Source organism: Cryptotermes secundus, unplaced genomic scaffold (genome assembly GCF_002891405.2).
Source record: "Cryptotermes secundus unplaced genomic scaffold, Csec_1.0 scaffold104, whole genome shotgun sequence".
NCBI classification, from domain to species: Eukaryota; Metazoa; Arthropoda; class Insecta; order Blattodea; family Kalotermitidae; genus Cryptotermes; species Cryptotermes secundus.
The window spans coordinates 240,760-258,173 of NW_019722423.1; the positions used below are offsets into that span (position 1 = coordinate 240,760).

At 40.0% G+C, this 17,414-nt stretch overlaps 1 protein-coding gene and 1 long non-coding RNA gene across 5 annotated transcripts in view; one reads left to right on the forward strand and one right to left on the reverse strand.

Annotated features, from left to right (window-relative positions):
• LOC111861279 overlaps window positions 1-4,248 on the reverse strand; it is a 95,315-nt gene extending 91,067 nt beyond the window's left edge. The window contains exons 1-2 of the long non-coding RNA XR_002842208.2: window positions 4,160-4,248; window positions 2,622-2,785 (exon numbers count right to left, since the gene is read on the reverse strand). This is a non-coding gene — a long non-coding RNA (uncharacterized LOC111861279). The remainder of the gene's footprint in view (window positions 1-2,621; window positions 2,786-4,159) is intronic.
• Window positions 4,193-17,414, forward strand: part of LOC111861278 — a 15,975-nt gene continuing 2,753 nt past the window's right edge. The window contains exons 1-4 of one of the 4 annotated variants that reach the window (XM_023845713.2): window positions 4,610-4,820; window positions 7,728-7,866; window positions 8,501-8,668; window positions 14,082-14,306. In XM_023845713.2, the coding sequence (XP_023701481.1) occupies window positions 8,501-8,668; window positions 14,082-14,306 (393 nt within the window). In that variant the 5' untranslated portion in view covers window positions 4,610-4,820; window positions 7,728-7,866. Of the gene's footprint in view, window positions 4,289-4,609; window positions 4,821-7,727; window positions 7,867-8,500; window positions 8,669-14,081; window positions 14,307-17,414 lie in introns of those variants that run through there. The other 3 variants (XM_023845714.2, XM_023845712.2, XM_023845715.2) reach the window with 3 other exon arrangements.

The following is a 17,414-nucleotide window of genomic DNA, read 5'->3' on the forward strand; positions in this document are numbered from 1 at the left end:
GGTTCCCACATTTTCTATACAATCAGCTCACAGATGGCAGTGAGGTTATCAGCCTAATGTGCCGGCCTTCCTTTTACCCCCAGGAAGATTCCTGGGCCTCATTTCTGTTAGAAGCTCATTTGACCTCAGTATGACAGCGTGAATTAGGTCAATTGAAAAATTCAGTGACCTCACCAGGAGTAGAATCTGCAACCTTCTGGCTTTTAGCATTGTGCCTCAACTAACTTCTTACACATACAAAAGGCCAATTTACAGCTGTAGTAATGGAAGGTATACATATGTGTTTAGCCATTGCATTACAAATCCCTGGAAGGCAAATAATTAGTCTGACTCCTATATTTCTGAGCTGGGTCCTATAACCCAAGAAAATCCGTCATGCCCTTTCATCCAAATAATTCCACTCTGTTTGTATTCACATTTCCTGGTACTCATTTCTGTGAGAGGCTCAGTGAATAAACAAGTAATTTTCCTGGGGAGTAAAGCGCAGCTGGCGTGTAAGGCTGACAACCTTACTGCCATCTTTGAGCCGACTGTCTAGATAACGTGGAACCCTCAACATCTCACAACCCTATGGGCCTTCACGGCCTGTTACAGGGATAGCTTTACTTACTTTACTTTTACTTGTATTCACATTTACGTGTAGTGAGAAATTACTTCCTCTGTAGCCTAAGTCTGGAAGAAATATTATTGATGTAGTATATTTTCAACTTTCTGTTCATTTCGACAGGCCATTCTCCAGTGGCTTGCAATGTTGTCATCAGTCTGCACCAATATCACCACACTGCCTGTTTCTGAAGGTGTAACTGCATCAAAGTCTGAACTTAAAAAGTATGAATGAAGAGCATGTCGATGGACGTGACATGTAGACCCATTGCCAAGTAACCGCTGTGTAAACAGGAGACAGTACGATACCCATTGCTAGGGAACAGCTCTGTGGGCACGCTGTTTCCCTGGCAATGAGAGAACATGCAACAGTGGAACACATTTTTCTGTATGAACCGTGCCAGGGCCATATAATGAGGACTAGTAATTCAGTGGTTGGTTGAGTCAGTTGTGAGAAGTGAGAAGCAGGTAGCTGAGTCTGGGGACAGTTCAGGCACCCAGAGGAATGGGGAAGTTGCTGGAAGCAATGACTAGTGAATAGTGAGAAGAATTCATGTATGCTCTATTTACAGAGAATTCTGGAGGGTCTAACTCAGTGAGACTGTCATAGTTATTTATATTTACGAGTGTAGGTTTCCAATAAATCCAATTATCAATCTAAACCTTGTCTCTAGTCATACTCAAACATATGACAATATGATTCAACTGCTTTAAGCCAAAAATTTGGAAATGAAACGAATATAAATGACAAAATGACTATACAAATTGAGCGGCCATCACACAAATGACAGAACAATGGCATGAGGTTTGACACCAACTTCAATGGTGCACACTTAGTAAAATCAGCTCTATTTAAATACTTAAATAGATGTAACACATGTATTCTATGGATCACTGTTTAATCAAGAAACATTTTCTCTCAGGGGTACACTTTATGATACCGAACTAAAAATGCATTTGGTCACATAATTAAAGCTAGTTTAAAACAAGTTAAAATTAAGAGAACTCACCTGTAAAAGGATTAAAGAGACACATATTAAAGTTTCATTAAGTCCTCTACTAAAGTGAGTCTTAAAAATTAATTAAGTAAAAAAATATTTTTAACAATTTAGTGGATATCTATCTTATCAATTGAATAAGACTGGGCTGGTAGTTATGCAGTGTTACTTACAGATTTGTTTGTAAGCATGAAAAAACTAATTTGTGCTCTCCCAAATGCAACTAACATTCAAGAACTTTCTATCCTCGCCATGTAGTCTGCCAAAGATCAATTGATGTTTCTGCTTGCTACCTGCTTCATGAGGGATTCTAGCTTGGCTTATTCTTTGACCCTGAGGATGGAGGTGATACATTCCTCTGACATGTCTGTTGATTTGTAATCAACTACACAATGTTATATCCCAGAAAACAGAACTTTTCATAACCACTGCTGTGAGAGCCCCATTCCTGCATCCAAGTTTTTGCAGATACAAGATGACCATCTGATTTTGAATTTCCAAGCAACATTACACACTACAGAACGATAAATGTTCATGCTCTTTTGATAACATGTGAGCAGTAAGCTGGTTTTAGCCATATCATGTATACTGATCACAAATATGCCAGCTAATACATTATTAATATTCATAGTCTTTTTGTTATCCCATCCATTATTTGTATGCAGAATATACAGTGCGTACATCAAGTGCGCGCCGCGGCTGCAATTTGCCGTGAGTCATACCACCGCAGAACGGATGCAGTCGCGGGGAGGAGTTGCAACTCTTCCCCGCGACTGCATCCGTTCTGCGGTGCTATGACTCACGGCAAATTGCAGCCGCGGCGCGCACTTGATTGTACGCACTGTACTAATACAGATAGTACCCATTAGGCAATCGAAATAATGATGTTATTTAAATGTGAATAAGCTTCTACGAGTATTCACTGAAAAACATCATACTTTTGTATCATGGTTGACAAAATTTATATCACTAACAAAAAATATGAAGATGAAAAGGGTGAGATGTTTTGACTCCACTTACAGTAATTCTATCCAGTTCCTGAGGGATTTAACTTCCTGGACACTCCTTTCTCAGTTGAGGTGTTTGAAGTTAATGTTCAGAGGTTGACTTTGTGGGTATTCCATTAAATTGATGGTAGCTCTGGTCACTTGCAGGGTTTCTCTACTGGTGCCACCCCATCACAACTAATAAAGAATAACAACTGTATAAAGCCTCACACAATGCTGATTACAATCCTCAACTTCATCACAACTTTCTTTAAACAGAACCTTTGAAAAACCTCAGCTTCAAAATTTGGAACGGTAATCCACAAATATTTTCATAAACTTTGGGGTGCCCAGGAAACTAGTTAGGCTGATTAAAATGTGTTTAAATGAAATGTACAGTAGACTATACAGGTAAACATTTGTCTGATAATTTTCCTATCCATAATGATCTAAAACAAGGAACTGCTTTATCACCACTACTTTTCAAATTTCATTAGAATACATATATGCCATTAGGAAGGTCCAAAAAAACCATGTGGGACTGAAATTAAATGGGACACATCAGGTGTTGGTCTATGCTGATGATGTGAATCTACTGGGAGATAACATAGATACCAAAAAGAAAAACGCAGAAGCTTTAATTGACACTAGTAAGAAGGTTGGTCTAGAAGTAAACATAGAGAAAACTAAGGATATGTTGCTGTCTTGTCACCAGAAAGCAGGGCAAAATTATGAAATGATTATAGCTAGCAGATCTTTGAACACAGTTCAGATATTTGGGAATGACAGTATCAAATCAAAATCTGATCCAGGAGGAAATTAAGAGGAGGTTGAATAAAGGTAAGACTTGCTACCATTCAGTCCAGAGCCTTTTGCTTTCTCATCTGTCTAAAAATGTGAAAATTGGAATTTACAAAAGTAAAATTTTGCCTGTGGGTCTCTATGGGTGTGAAACTTTGTATTTGACATTAAGGGAGGAACATAGACTGAGGGTGTTTGAGAACGGTGTGAGAATACGTGGTCCAAAGAGAGACGAAGTGACAGGAGGTTGGAGAAAACTGCATAATGAGGAGCTTCATAACTTGTACTCTTCTCCAAGTATAAATTAGGATGATCAAGTCGAGGCGGCTGAGATGGGCAGGGCATGTAGCGCGAATGGGGATAGGAGGAATGCATAGAAGATATTGGATGGATAGCAAGAAGAAAGGAAACCACTGGGAAGACCAAGACGTAGGTGGGTTGATAATATTAAAATGGATTTTAGAGAGATAAGATGGGGTGGTATGGACTGAATTGATCTGGCTCAGGATAGGCATCAATGGGGGGCTCTTGTGAATGTGTTAATGAACCTTTAGAATCCATAGATTGTTGGGAAGTTCTTGAGTAGCTGCACAACTGGCAAATTCTCAAGAAATGCTCAGCTCCATAAAGTTAGTTAGAATACTTGATATTATGTACAATACCCGCCATACGCGCGCGCACGCACGCAAGTGATTTAACGACTAACCTCATGATCATGCGTACAGAAGTAAGCATCTGAATGATAAAATTCAGAATAGAACATTTACATACCTAACGTCCTCGTTCTCAAATGTACCGGGCATGCTTTACCAACTTAATAGCGGGAATGTCAAACAAATTCCCAAAGCAGGCAGTCAACGTTTTTGCGCCAGACGTCTACAGGTGCAAACGTAGCGAAAGGTATGCTGTATTATAGTGATGAATCACTGTGTGAATGTTATGTTATTTTTGATGTGAGGTTGCTGATATTTGACATGTCCAATTGTAATTCTCTACAGCTATGGATGAAATAAAGAATAATAATAAATGACATGGTTTCGTATTAGTTCGAGGCCTTTGTCAGCTTACTTCACGTCCTTGTATCATATTATAAACCTTCCGCGATAATAACTAAACCTCTAACCCCTCTAACCGGTCTAACTCAACATAACGTTCCGGAAGCGGAAATATGAATTGGGCAGTTCTCCCGCTCTCCGGGCCCTTCGGGCTGCTTCGGACAGAGGTAGCTGCTGTCGCTGCTGTAGTCACCTGGGCAGTCCGGCAAAAATTTGTGACCAGAAAATCGATTGCCGTCCTACCTTTATCGACCTAATACCAAAACAGTCAACAAACGTAAAAAGTAATCAAATTGAAGTATTACAAAGCCTTTCAGCGATTTCGTGTATGGTGAAGACATGTATTTCAAGAATATGTATGATTACTTCTGAAAACGGTTTGTTGAAATACTAAGAGGAGAAATGTATGCATGGGATAGTGGACCTTATTATAATTATACATGTCCTACCATACAAAGAAGCGCCAGTTACGTTTCTTGCCCCAGTAATTTCCATTGATGTGTTTGAAAAGTGTGCAGTGCCTGTGTGGTTGGAGTTAAAATAGTTAATATTACTACTGGCATTATATTAAGTATGCATTTAAATTTCATTTGCAGGCAAAAGTGTAACTGCAGGAGTATGCATGTTTGTTTAATATTTGTAGGGGCTGCAGAATGCTTTAGTGCTCCCCTTGGCAAACCTGTTCAGTTGAACAACAAGCAGAAGGTGCACATATGTCAAGTTTTCAGAATTTATGTTCAAGGAAATTAATATTAATTATGAATAAATAAGTTGTTCCTGTGCTTAATTAATTATACATCAGGCCATGAAGACTTGTGGTGGAGTGGAGGTATGCTTCACCATTCTTGACCTCTGCACTAGGTGGAGTTTAGTGGGCAACTTAACATCTGGGCTGCTTTACACACCCCCCTTGTATGTATCGGATAGGAGGCTGTGTGGGCCCCCGAGCTGGTTTGGGTGCTGTGGGGAAGAGAAAAAAGTCTTGCCTCTGCCAGGAATTGTTCAGCCCATGGTCTGTTGTTTTGCAGACTGCACTACCCTGGCTCCCATCAATAAATTATACCAGTTCCAAAGTGCCATTTCAAACATGCTGTCCTCTACTTTTACTATTAGAATTTTGAGAGATTAGTTTAAATTTGCAGTTGTAATTACCAAGTTACTTCATTAAAATTTTGGGCCATCACCTGTATGATCAGAGAATCGGAACAGATTCCGCCCTGAAAAGATGGTTTGGATTCCATAGATTCTGAACATGTACACTACATCATGCAGGTGTTTTGAGAGCATAGGTGGTCTGGCTGCATACTTTCTGAAACTTGGAAGTAGGTGCTTTTAAGCGGTAATGTTCTTCCCTCTCATTACTTTTACTCATCAGGCAAGAGACCCTGATATTGATTCAGCTGAAAGATAGAGAGCCCTTCTGGTGTTTTGAAGTGGAAGTTTCAAATGCCCTGTTGTGATTTGAACTCCGTCTTTCAGCCCATGATGTTACTGACTGGGCCCATAGAATGAACAGAACAGCCATAGTACTGATTCATCAGAATTTGGTCAGAAATGCTAAATTTTCTGGAACTGATATATGTTCACTATTTTTACAGTTTGAGTGGTAAAAGTGTGTGTATTGTACTTGTTCTCTGGCTCATCTCTTTACACTGGCATCCTTTACAACAGATATCAGTCTTCTCTATATCATCTGCTTTTTGCTTCCATATCTACACTTTCGGCTGTCATAAATCATTCTCTACATTTTCCACGTATCTCAGTCTGGGCCTTTCCGCTATTCTTCTTCCTCTTGTCTTCATTCCGCATGTAGGTTCTAAAGGGTTCTGACAGTGGCGTGTAACACACAGAATTACTGGGTTTTGGGGCTTTCTCCAGCATCCAATATTCTAGAGAATAGAAAACACGACATTTTGGAAACTGGATCTGTTTCCATCCTCAGCTGAAGGGGGGAGAAGACATACTCAGTTGGGTCCCTTAGAAAGAGCTAATCACAATCACCGCGATTATGCGTCTTCTCACCCCTTCACCTGAGGAGGGAAATGGATCCAGTTTCCGAATTTTCTATTCTCTAGAATACTGGGTGATGGTAAGAGTGCAAGTACCCAGTAATTCATTGCACACATATTCTCAGCACTCCATGTGACCTGGGCACAGAAGCCTCCCCACTACATGAAGGTGGTATCTGAAGCGGGCAAATTACAATTTTATATTAAGAGGGGCAAAATCTCACCATGTTTTAATGCTTAACTCCAACAAACACTCTTTCTGTCAAACATATTGCTTCAGGCTATGAGAGAACTGTCAGACTGTTTTCTTTTAACTGATTGCAGTTACAAAACCGAAATGTCTTGGTCCAAGGCAAGAAACAGAAACTGTTAAAATACTTTGCATGATTGTATCACCTAATGTAATTTATATGTAGGACATTTTTATTGTGTCCATACCAGTGGTATGTTGTTCAGCAGTACCAGTTATATGTTTTTAGCAGTATAAATGGTATGTTTGCAGTATCAGTGGTATGTATTGGGGTTTGGGGTTCTCACAGCAGTGGTTATGAAGATTTCAGTCTTCTGGAATACGAGTATAACACCATGTAGTCTGTTGAAAGTCAACTAGAGTTTTGGAAGTATATGTCTCCGCCATCTTCAGGGTTGAAAAATAAGTGAAGCAAGAAGCCAGCATGAGATGGTGACATGTTCCACTGAAATGTCAGCTGACTTTCAGTAGACTGTGTGGTATTATATCACAGAAGATAAAACTCTTTGATAGTATGTTGTTGAGCAGCATTGATGATAGGTTGTTTAGCGATACCACTGATATGTTGTTTAACAATACTGATGGTATATTGTTTAGCACCATTTATCATAAAATCTGAACCTAATTTAATTTAAAATTTGTTGATAAAAACAGAGAATAACTTATGTAAGATTTGAGGTTTTCATGGCAGTGACTATGAAGAATGCTGTCTTCTGGGATGTGGCACTGTGTAGATCTTGTGTGAACCGACATTTCGGAGGAACGTATTGCCTCCATCTTCAGGGTAGAAAAATCCGCGAGCAAGGAATTAGTATCAGGTCTGTGGCCACCAGCTCATGCTGGTTCCTCGTTCGCGGATTTTTCTACCTTGAAGATGGAGGCGATACGTTCCTCCGAAACGTCGGTTCACACAAGATCTACACGGCGCGACATCCAAGAATACGGCATTCTTCAGAGAAGAACTTAAATTTAAAAGGATAACCATTTTATGTTAATTAAACTTTATTGGACTCTTAACGTTGCAGTGCTTTGGTGCTCAGATTTTACATGCTGGGCCAGCCGGATTTAACAAAAGATGGACTGTGAACTTACACTTGAAATGGACTACAAGTAAAAAATAGTAGAGAATCGGTGTGTGTTTTGACATTCTCAAGCTTCCGCGAGGTACACTTGAAGTTCCATTGCATTTGAATGAGACTGATAGGTAAAAGGTAAAGGTAAAATTGTCCCTGTGCTTAACTAATTAAGCACTATGCCATGAAGGCATATGGGGGAGTGGATGTATAGATCCACTTTTCTTGACCTCAGCACTAGCTAGAGGTGAGTGGTCATGCCCCTACCGCTTTGCTCCCAGGGCAAGAGCCCCAGGTATCCATTGGATAGGAGGTTGTGTGGACCCCAGAGCCGGTCTGAACAACATGGAGAAGAGCTAATTCTTGTCACTACCAGGACTTGAACTTCGGTCATTCAGAATGTAGCCAGTCGCTATACTGACTACTCTGTCCTGACACTGATAAGATAAAATTATATTTACATACACAGTGACAAGAGCCTATCAGGACTGCCAGCAAACGTGCCTCTTTGTCATTTCTGAGTACCAGTTACATGCAGTAGAAAACCAACCACCAAAGTAGTGGGCAAAGTAGATTGTGCCAGGCCTGGCAGAACAAGTCATATCATCTTGATAAGTTTACTGACAGTGACAGAGGTCATGTTTTCGCTATGTCATTAAATGTTTCTGCAGACAAATGTATGTATATTCACTGCCTTAGAAATGTGTTTTGTATTGTATTTGTAGATGAGAGAGCAGGTCAGTGCAGTTGATCCCGTGGGGAGGGCAACTTTAAACCTGATAACACCCTTAATCATATGCAAATCTAATAAACCAATGGAGAGGGCAAAAAATGGAGCCCGATATTTCCGTAACCCACCACAGCCCCACATGTGCATTCAAGATTTTATTCAGGTAAAAATGCTGTTGCAAATGCCAGATTATTCTGTTATTACTGGTTGAGCTTTACAGTGTCAGTCTTATCTGACATAATGGTGAAAAAGTCAGGACACACCTCGTGGTTTTCATGTATATTTATTTTCTTTTCCCACACATAAGTCGATTTTAACTATTTCATATTTTTGCAGCCTCTGTCAATACCACCACAGCTCATCAGTGTGTTCATCTTGAAGTAATTAATTAAATGACACAATTAATTAATGTTTCCCAATTTCAGCCATCTCCCAAATTTTTTCCCACCTGTAGAAGTCTATCCTGACTTATTTTCTGTGAAGGGACATCACTATGGCATTAATTTCTTGTATGGTAACACTGCAGATATCTACACGGATGTGCCTCTGACAAGGAAATAACATTTTTTGGTGTCATAGATGTTCGAGAGATAATAACAGCAGTATTTTAGCATAACGAAACTTTACTCTGTAGGCAGTCAAGTGGTGGATCAGAAATGAGGGTGCAAACCTAGAAACTGAAGATGTGATATTGTGCTGTTTGGACAGGGCTATCTCACAACTCAGGGGTACTGATAGCAGAGTACAGAACAGGGATGAAATGGCGATTAGCAGGGGCTACAGTGCAACTCTGTCCAACGTGCCACACACAAAGTCACTTGGGATTGAGCCCAGCATAACTACTTATGCACATGCAGCATGTTAACACTTGACACTTTATTGTTATAATAATCTGAAATTGCATAATGACAATAAATCACATGCTTACGAAACTTTTTTTAATATATATATATATATATATGTTGTAGTAATGGTAGTAGTAATTTTGTGGACTGTGGTTTAGTCATGTCATAGTACAAGATATTCACATACACTTACACATAGCAACATCCTCCCTCGAAATAGTCGCCATTTGCCACTCTGCAAGTCTGCCAACATTGGTATAGCTGCTGGAAACACTGCTGAAGGTATTTGCAGGAAGGTCTCATATTGCTTCCCCTGTGGCAGTGATCTCCTCCTCAGCCAACTGAAATTGACACCCACGTAGCTTTTCTTTCAAGCAGGGAAAGAAAAAGAAATTGTATGGTGCGGGATTGAGTGAGTATGAAGGGTGTGGCAAAATGGTGACTATAGTTTTTCCAGCTCTTCTTGGACAAGTACAGAGTGATGTGCAAGGGTGTTGTCGTATAGTTACAGCCAGTTCTTCCTGTGCTAAACCTCAGGACACCTATGACGAACTGTATTGTGTAGACAGTGAAGGATCTCCTTGTAGCAGTGCTTGTTTACAGTCGCTCCTTCTGAGATGAATTCCATGTGAACAGTTCCAGATGAGTCAAAAACCGGTTCAAGCATTACCTTGCCTTTTAACTTGTCCTCTTGTGGTTTGTTCTTCCTTGGTGATGATGGTGATTTCCAGGTGGCTGAATGTTGCTTCAGTTGTGGATTATACAGAAAAAACCATGTTTCTCCCCTGTTATGAACCGGTTGAGAAACATCTCATCTATGTCAGCACTATTGATCAGTCACCACAAATCTCATGCGATTGTCATGTTGGTCTTGCATCAGGATGCATGAAACATTGTGCTGGGTAACACAAGACATGTTCAGGTCAGACAGAATTTTGTGCCAAGTACCATGGCTAATCCCTGCTGCTGCTGCTGCTGCTGCTGCTGCTGCTGCTGTTGTTGTGGTTTCATATGCCATTTGGCAGCAGTTGGCATGCACCAGCGTTGCAACTTCTTGGATCTTGAGTTCAGTTCTTGGCTGACCGGTATGCTCATTGTCTTCCGCACGTCTCCCCCCTGTGCAAAACGTTTGTGTCACTTAAACACAGCACTACAGCCCAAGGCTTCTTCGCTGTACACTTGCTAGATCATCTGAAACGTTTTGCTAGCAGATTTGTCTAACTTTTGCCAGAACTTGATGTTTTCCCATTGCTCAAACTGCAATATTCATGATTTCCGCTGCTCACAGACAACTACCCTCCACAACAGTAATGCATGCCGCTGCTTCTTGCTGGGACGAGAGAAGAACGGACACGGCACCATCACATATCTGCTGTAGCGCATAACAGTGCCATTTTGCGGCCAATCCACAAAATTATTGACTGTACTGTATATATATTCTGGGTTACTGTGATGAACAGGATGGGTTCTGGATTAGATGATTGGCTTTATTGGCACTTTGGTTACAATTACAGAGATTATAACAGCTCCCACATTGAACTCCTGAATGACGTCTGTCTGATGAATCTGTATGAAGAATCTCTCAGTATTGAATGCTGTGAGTTAATGCGGCAGTGAATTGTCCTCTGTTATTTGGTTTATTGTCGTGGAAACAGGTGGTAGCAAACCGTTTCCTTGCAAAATGACTTCCACTTCTGCTGCTGTTTTGTCTTTCAGGCAGTGTTTACCGAGCCATTGCCTAGCAAATGGTCATATTCCGTCACAATATATATATATACAGGTTGATTCAGAAATATGTACACAATTTCAATTGGCTATATTTCCTGAATTATATGTTGCATTTGAATTCTGTAAATTACATTTGATTATACGTACATGGAAGTTTATAGATGTTCAATGTGCCTCCCTCCAGTTGCACGGATAACATCTAGACGGTAGCTGAATTCATCCCACACTCGATGACAAATATCTTGCATCACTGAGTTCACCACAGCTGTGATACGGTTTCTTAGGTCATTCAAATTTGTGGGAAGAGGTGGTATGTAAACTGCCTCTTTCACGAATCCCCACAGGAAAAAGTCGCAGGGTGTGAGATCAGGAGACCTCAGTGGCCAGAACTGAAGTGCCAGGTCTTCATTCCCCATGCGACCTATCCATCGTTGAGGTAGAGATTCATTCAGGAAACGTCGAACATTCAGGTGCCAATGGGGTGGAGCTCCGTCCTGCTGGAAGATGTAATCTCCTGAATCTTCATTCATTTGAGGAACAAGCCAGTTTTGCAGCATTCTAAGATCCGTTACTCCAGTAACCATGTTTTCATCAAAAAAGAAAGGTCCATAAACCTTTGTTAATGATATTGCACAGAACACATTTATGTTCAGGCTGTCCCTCACATGTTTGAGTGTTACACGGGGATTTTATAGCCCCCATATGCGAACATTTTGCCTGTTGACTTTCCCACTTAGGTGAAACGTAGCTTCATCGCAAAAAATTACACGAGGCAGAAATAGTTCATCTTCCATGTTTTTGAGCATACGGTCACAAAATTCTACACACTTTACCTTATCGTTTGCACGAAGAGCCTGTACCAGTTGTAGGTGGTATGGTTTGTACACTAACCGACGCCTCAATACACGCCAGACAGCTATTTGTGATAGTCCAAGTTCTCTACTAGCACTATGGGTTGGCTTCATTGGGCTACGCTCAAAGCTCACTCAAATGTGCTCCACGTTCTCCTCCAATACACGCAATCGGCCCGGGCTTTTACCCTTACACAGAGAGCCAGTTTCATTAAATTGTTTATTCCAACGATAAATGCTCTTCCTCGGAGGTTGGATGTTAAACTTGCACGCTGCACCGCAGTCGCAGACTCACTTTTACTGAACTCACAAATGCAAAAAATCTTGTGTGGCATAGTAGCCATCTCACTTAAACTGACTTACAACTTACAACACTTACAACTGCTGGAGTGCTCTAGCAGTAGTATTAGAAACTTTACAACGTCCTCTTTCAAATGCACTTTACAGAATTCAAATGCAACATATAGTTCAGGAAATATAGCCAATTGAAATTGTGTCCATCTTTCTGAATCCCTCTGTATATAACCACAGTCAATAAGTTCGTGGAATGGCCGCAAAGCGTCGTACAGGAATTTACTGCCAATATGTTTCAGCAATGTTTTTCACATCTTTATCAACGTTGGCAGACTTGCATAGCGAACAATGGCAACTATTTTGAGGGCGGATGTGGATCTGCATAAGTGTATGTGAATACCTTGTAATATGCAATAAAACCACATTCCACGACTCTACCACATATATATAAATGCATTGATATTTTTGCTGTACTTTGAAATTCTGTTTGAAGTCATTGTCAGTGGATAGAATTGATTTAAATATGAACTAATTACTCATATTTTTTCTGTTTACTTGACTTTATTGCAGAGTATGCAGCAGAGGCATGGGATATTTCAAATTGGACAAACAGTTATGTTTTTCAGAAACTTATGAGAAACAGTGTACTGAGGTGCAGCATATACTGGGAGATTGAAAAGTCGCACACATCAAACTAAAAGTTGTTATAAACTGTATTGCAGTTAATAAAATTATATCTCCTACCTCTAGATGGTACTATAAGGGTACTAACAACGAGTAGAAATGCTATCTGTTGTGTATCGGTCATACAACGTCTGCAGTATAGCTTTGCTTATTGCGTGACAGACATGTCGTTTTCCCAAGATAATGAGTTTTCATGGAATTGAAGAGTTTGATCGGGTTTTCTTCACTGATGAAGCGTGGTTTCACCTTAGTGGCTATGTGAACAGTCAAAACAATAGGATTTGGTCATCTGAAAATCCACATGTGATACATGAAAAGCCCTTGCACTCTCATAAAATTGGAGTGTGGTGTACTGTATCATGTCTTTGAATAGTGGGGCCAATTTCGTTTGAAAGAACAGTTAACAGTCCGGTGTACCAAGACATCATTACACAGTTTATTGCGCTTCTTGAAGTTGATGAACGTGAGTGTTGGTTGCAGCAAGACGGTGCCACATGTCACACATCTAATGAAACCATTGCAGTTCTTGCGCGAGTTTTTCGGTGACCGTCTCATTTCGAAAGGATTGTGGCCCCCACATTCACCCAATTTGTCACCTGCAGATTTTTTCCTTTGGTGGTACCTCGAAGGGATTGTCTATAAAAACAATCCACATACACTGGATGACCTCAAGAGGAACATTATGACAGTGATTAACAGCATCAGTTTACAGGTGCTCCACAAAGTGGCCTCCAACATAGTAAAAAGAGCTTGCACATGCATTGCTAAACAGGGAAGCCATTTCGAGCATATGTTGTAAAGACATGATTTGATTTTGCATTTCTAAGATGTAAGGTTATAAACATTAATAGAAAGTGCTGTATGTCTTGTAGTTTGTGCATTAAACCAGCAAAATATAATTGCTTAGTGTGATGTGCGTGACTTTTCGATTTCCCTGTATAAGTTACATGAATGTTGAAAAGTATGACTTGTTGAATTTGTTAAGATGCTGCAAAAATTTGGGATAAGAGATCAGTCCTGTTAGGGAGAAAACTGGCAGTGAAAATGTTATGTAAGCTTCAAAGTAATCAGTCAACCAACCATCCAGTTCACAATTTGGGAAAATAGTGTACTTATGGTCTTGCTATCCATGGCCAGAAACTTAACCTTCAACTCTGGTTTCGTTTGATCACAGGGTTCCAATGAGCCATGCTACATTAATGTATTGTCCTGGATTAAGATTTCAACTCCTAGGAGGCCAGAAGATCCAATTCCACTATATGGAGGCATGAGGATCCCATGTAGCAATACAGTTCCAATTGAAAAGAAGAATTTTTATAAAAGACAGCCAACCACATTTGCTGTGATGGCAAATCCTGAAATTCTGCGACTGAGCGGCAAGACTGCAAAAGACCCAATGGTAATTTCTGTGATTATGCATAACACATTCATTCATCTGGAGCTTCTTTTTATGGGATACTGATGTCAAATATGTACTAATAAAGTGAAATTTTGTAACAAGCTTTCAAGTTAGGAACTCTGTTTTACTCTTGATTGAAATCCCTGTTTAAGAAGCCCACTAATTATATTTCAGTTATGGAGTTGTTAGCCTGCCCAAATTTACTTTACTTGGATATAGTTCACATACACACGTTACTGTTCTTGCTGTTTTATTTCAATAACAATTTAACAGTTTCCTGTTGAGATAGGAAGGTTGATGTAGTTGATTATCCTTACCATGACTTTTTTTTTCATTGTCTCAAAGCAAATCCCAGGATAGTACCTTGAAACAGATCATTACAACTTCTTCCAAATAGTTACCTACACATCATTCATTATCATTTTTTCAGCTCATATATTCTGTATATTCCTTGCAATTGAAATAGTGTAACTACTCATAACTTAAAATTCCATAAATTTTTCTGTTGAGCATGAAAAGTTAAACAGTTCTGTCTAGTGTGACTGGTGAGGATTTTTCTTATTTCAATTATTTATGCCCTTACATGTTTTGGTCTTCAGAGACCATCATCAGAGGGACACCTTTACATCAATACTGTTGGAAGTTACTATTACAATATACATGTTCTGAACGTTAAAATATATACATATAATATTAATAACATACAATTGGGTATAAAATCTAAAGTTTTTGCAACTACAGTGGCTGTTCCAATACATTAAAATATTTGTAATTGGTTTGTTAAGATTTTTTTGGAATTTATAAACCAAGTAGTTTCGTGTCTTCTTGCTGATTATTTCTCTTGATGGGGGCCGAACGTGTGTCGCCTTGTTGTTCTTGAGAAGAGGGTTCTGCAAAATCTGACAATTGTCACCAGTCACACTAGATGGAACTGCTTAACTTTTCATGATATTATTAGTGTTATGGACCAGGATAGGTCATGCAGTCATGAGCATAGCTCTGTAAGACATTACTAAGGTCATGACTTCCTGACCTATCCCGTGTAAGAAGATTCCGATATGCGGGCGCCCCACCATGTTATAGTTGCTTCTACTGGCGTAAAAACCAGGCCAACGCGTAGCGGTTGAAGAGTCTTACCACAAAAACAGAACTTTAACCTTCATGTCTTAATCTTTAGTCTCTAATTTTAATCTTTATCTCATTAACTTTCCATGTTATTATCTAAGGAATTTCAGCTTTGAAAATTTTGACCAAACCTTAATACATGTACAGGGTCCGGCAGGGAGGTGTGATGGTTTTCAGAAAACTAGTACACAGTTATTTTTGGATGAATAGCAAATTTTAATGTTTTTAAAGAATACATGTATAATGCCATTTAAGATGCTGTAACAAAAAATAAGAAAATTTAAATTCATTTTCAGAAAATAACATCATGCAAATGGCGGCCGTTATTGTCCAAGCATTGTTGCAGACGAGCGGAAAAGTTGTCCATAGTTTTTTGAAGCAAGTGGAATCACTTGAATTTCTCAGGTGATGGCATCTGAAAGCGCCTCAGGAATGCGTGGTTTGTCGATGTAAACCTTAGCTTTCAGGTAGCCCCATAAAATGTAATCACGCGCTGAAAGATCTGGGGATTGGGGGGGGCCACTCCACATCCCCACACTTTGAAATGAGGTGCCCAGGAAAATGTTCTCTCTATAAGACCATTGATTCTCTTGAGGTATGGCAAGTAGCCCCATCTTGTTGAAACCAAACTGTAGTGAGGTCAATGCGACGTCTTCGCAATTCAGGCAGTAAGAACTCACACAACCTTGTCATGTAATGTGAGTTTACTCTTACAGTGTGTCCACCTTCCATGAAAAAGTAAAGCCCAATTACACTGAATCGGGCCATTCCGCACCACACGGTGACTCACTCGCAGTGTAGGGGTCTTTGATGGAGTTCTTGGGGATTGTTTGCCGACCAATACTGGAAATTTTGTTTATTGATGCTTCTTGTCAAGTGAAAATGGGCTTCATCACTCATGATGAGAACTGTCATCCCTCAGCACTTCCAGCATTCTTTCAGCAAATGTAAACCTCTGTATGAAATCGTTCTGCTGCAGTTCTTGAACCACCATGATTTTGTATGGGTGATAGTGAAGGTCAAGGTGTATTCGGCAAACTGACCTCTCTGACATCTGTAGAGTGTGAGCGTGCCGTACCACTGACCAACATGGGCTGGTCTCCACAGCTTGTCGAACTCTTTCGATGTTTTCCGGAGTCCTGACAGTTTGATCGCCTCCCCGAGCTGTACCTGGTCTCACAGATCCAGTTGTCCTGAAGTTATTCACCCACATCAATATTGTGTTTCGAGACGGAATGGCGCCATGTTGATCAACATTGAAGTGAGGACGAAATCTGCACTGCATAAGCTCCACCGAACTACCTGCTTGAATAGACGTCTCAAAAACAAAGGTGCGATGTTCAATTGTCCAAGGTGCCATGGCTACTGAAATGGCGTCTAACAGCGAGTAACTGCCAACCATTGCGCATACGCTAGTCACCCTACCCCCACTTTTATACCCATCACAGATACGTCACACCTCCCTGCCGGACCCTGTATTTATGCATTTAAATAATTGCAAAATAATTCCAAGACACAATAAGGATCCTTGTTTGAAGAACTAGATGATAATTACTTGCAATTCATCAGCTCATACTGGAGCATTGTATGCCTGATGATGACCCGGTATAAGGGTCAAAACATGTTGCATCTGTAAAAGGATAATAAAAGCAAACGTTGATACAGTACTGTCTTCTTTGTTTTTAAATATAGAATATTGGTGTGTAGATGACATACCTTATATACTTTTGTTTATCTTAAGTATGCAGTCCTTGAAATAGTTCTAATTGCAAGCTTTATTCGTTAGTACTGAGGTTTGTGGTTCTCATCACAGTGACTATGAAAATTACTGTCTGCCAGGTTGTGATATATGTATACATAGGTACGATGGGGTACCCAAAAAAACCGAACTAATTTTTTTGTGGGCAGAGCTTTTGTGGTACCGCGTTTTGCCGCTATGAGTGCATAGAGCTAACATTCCTGAGTTGATAAGCCGACTACCAT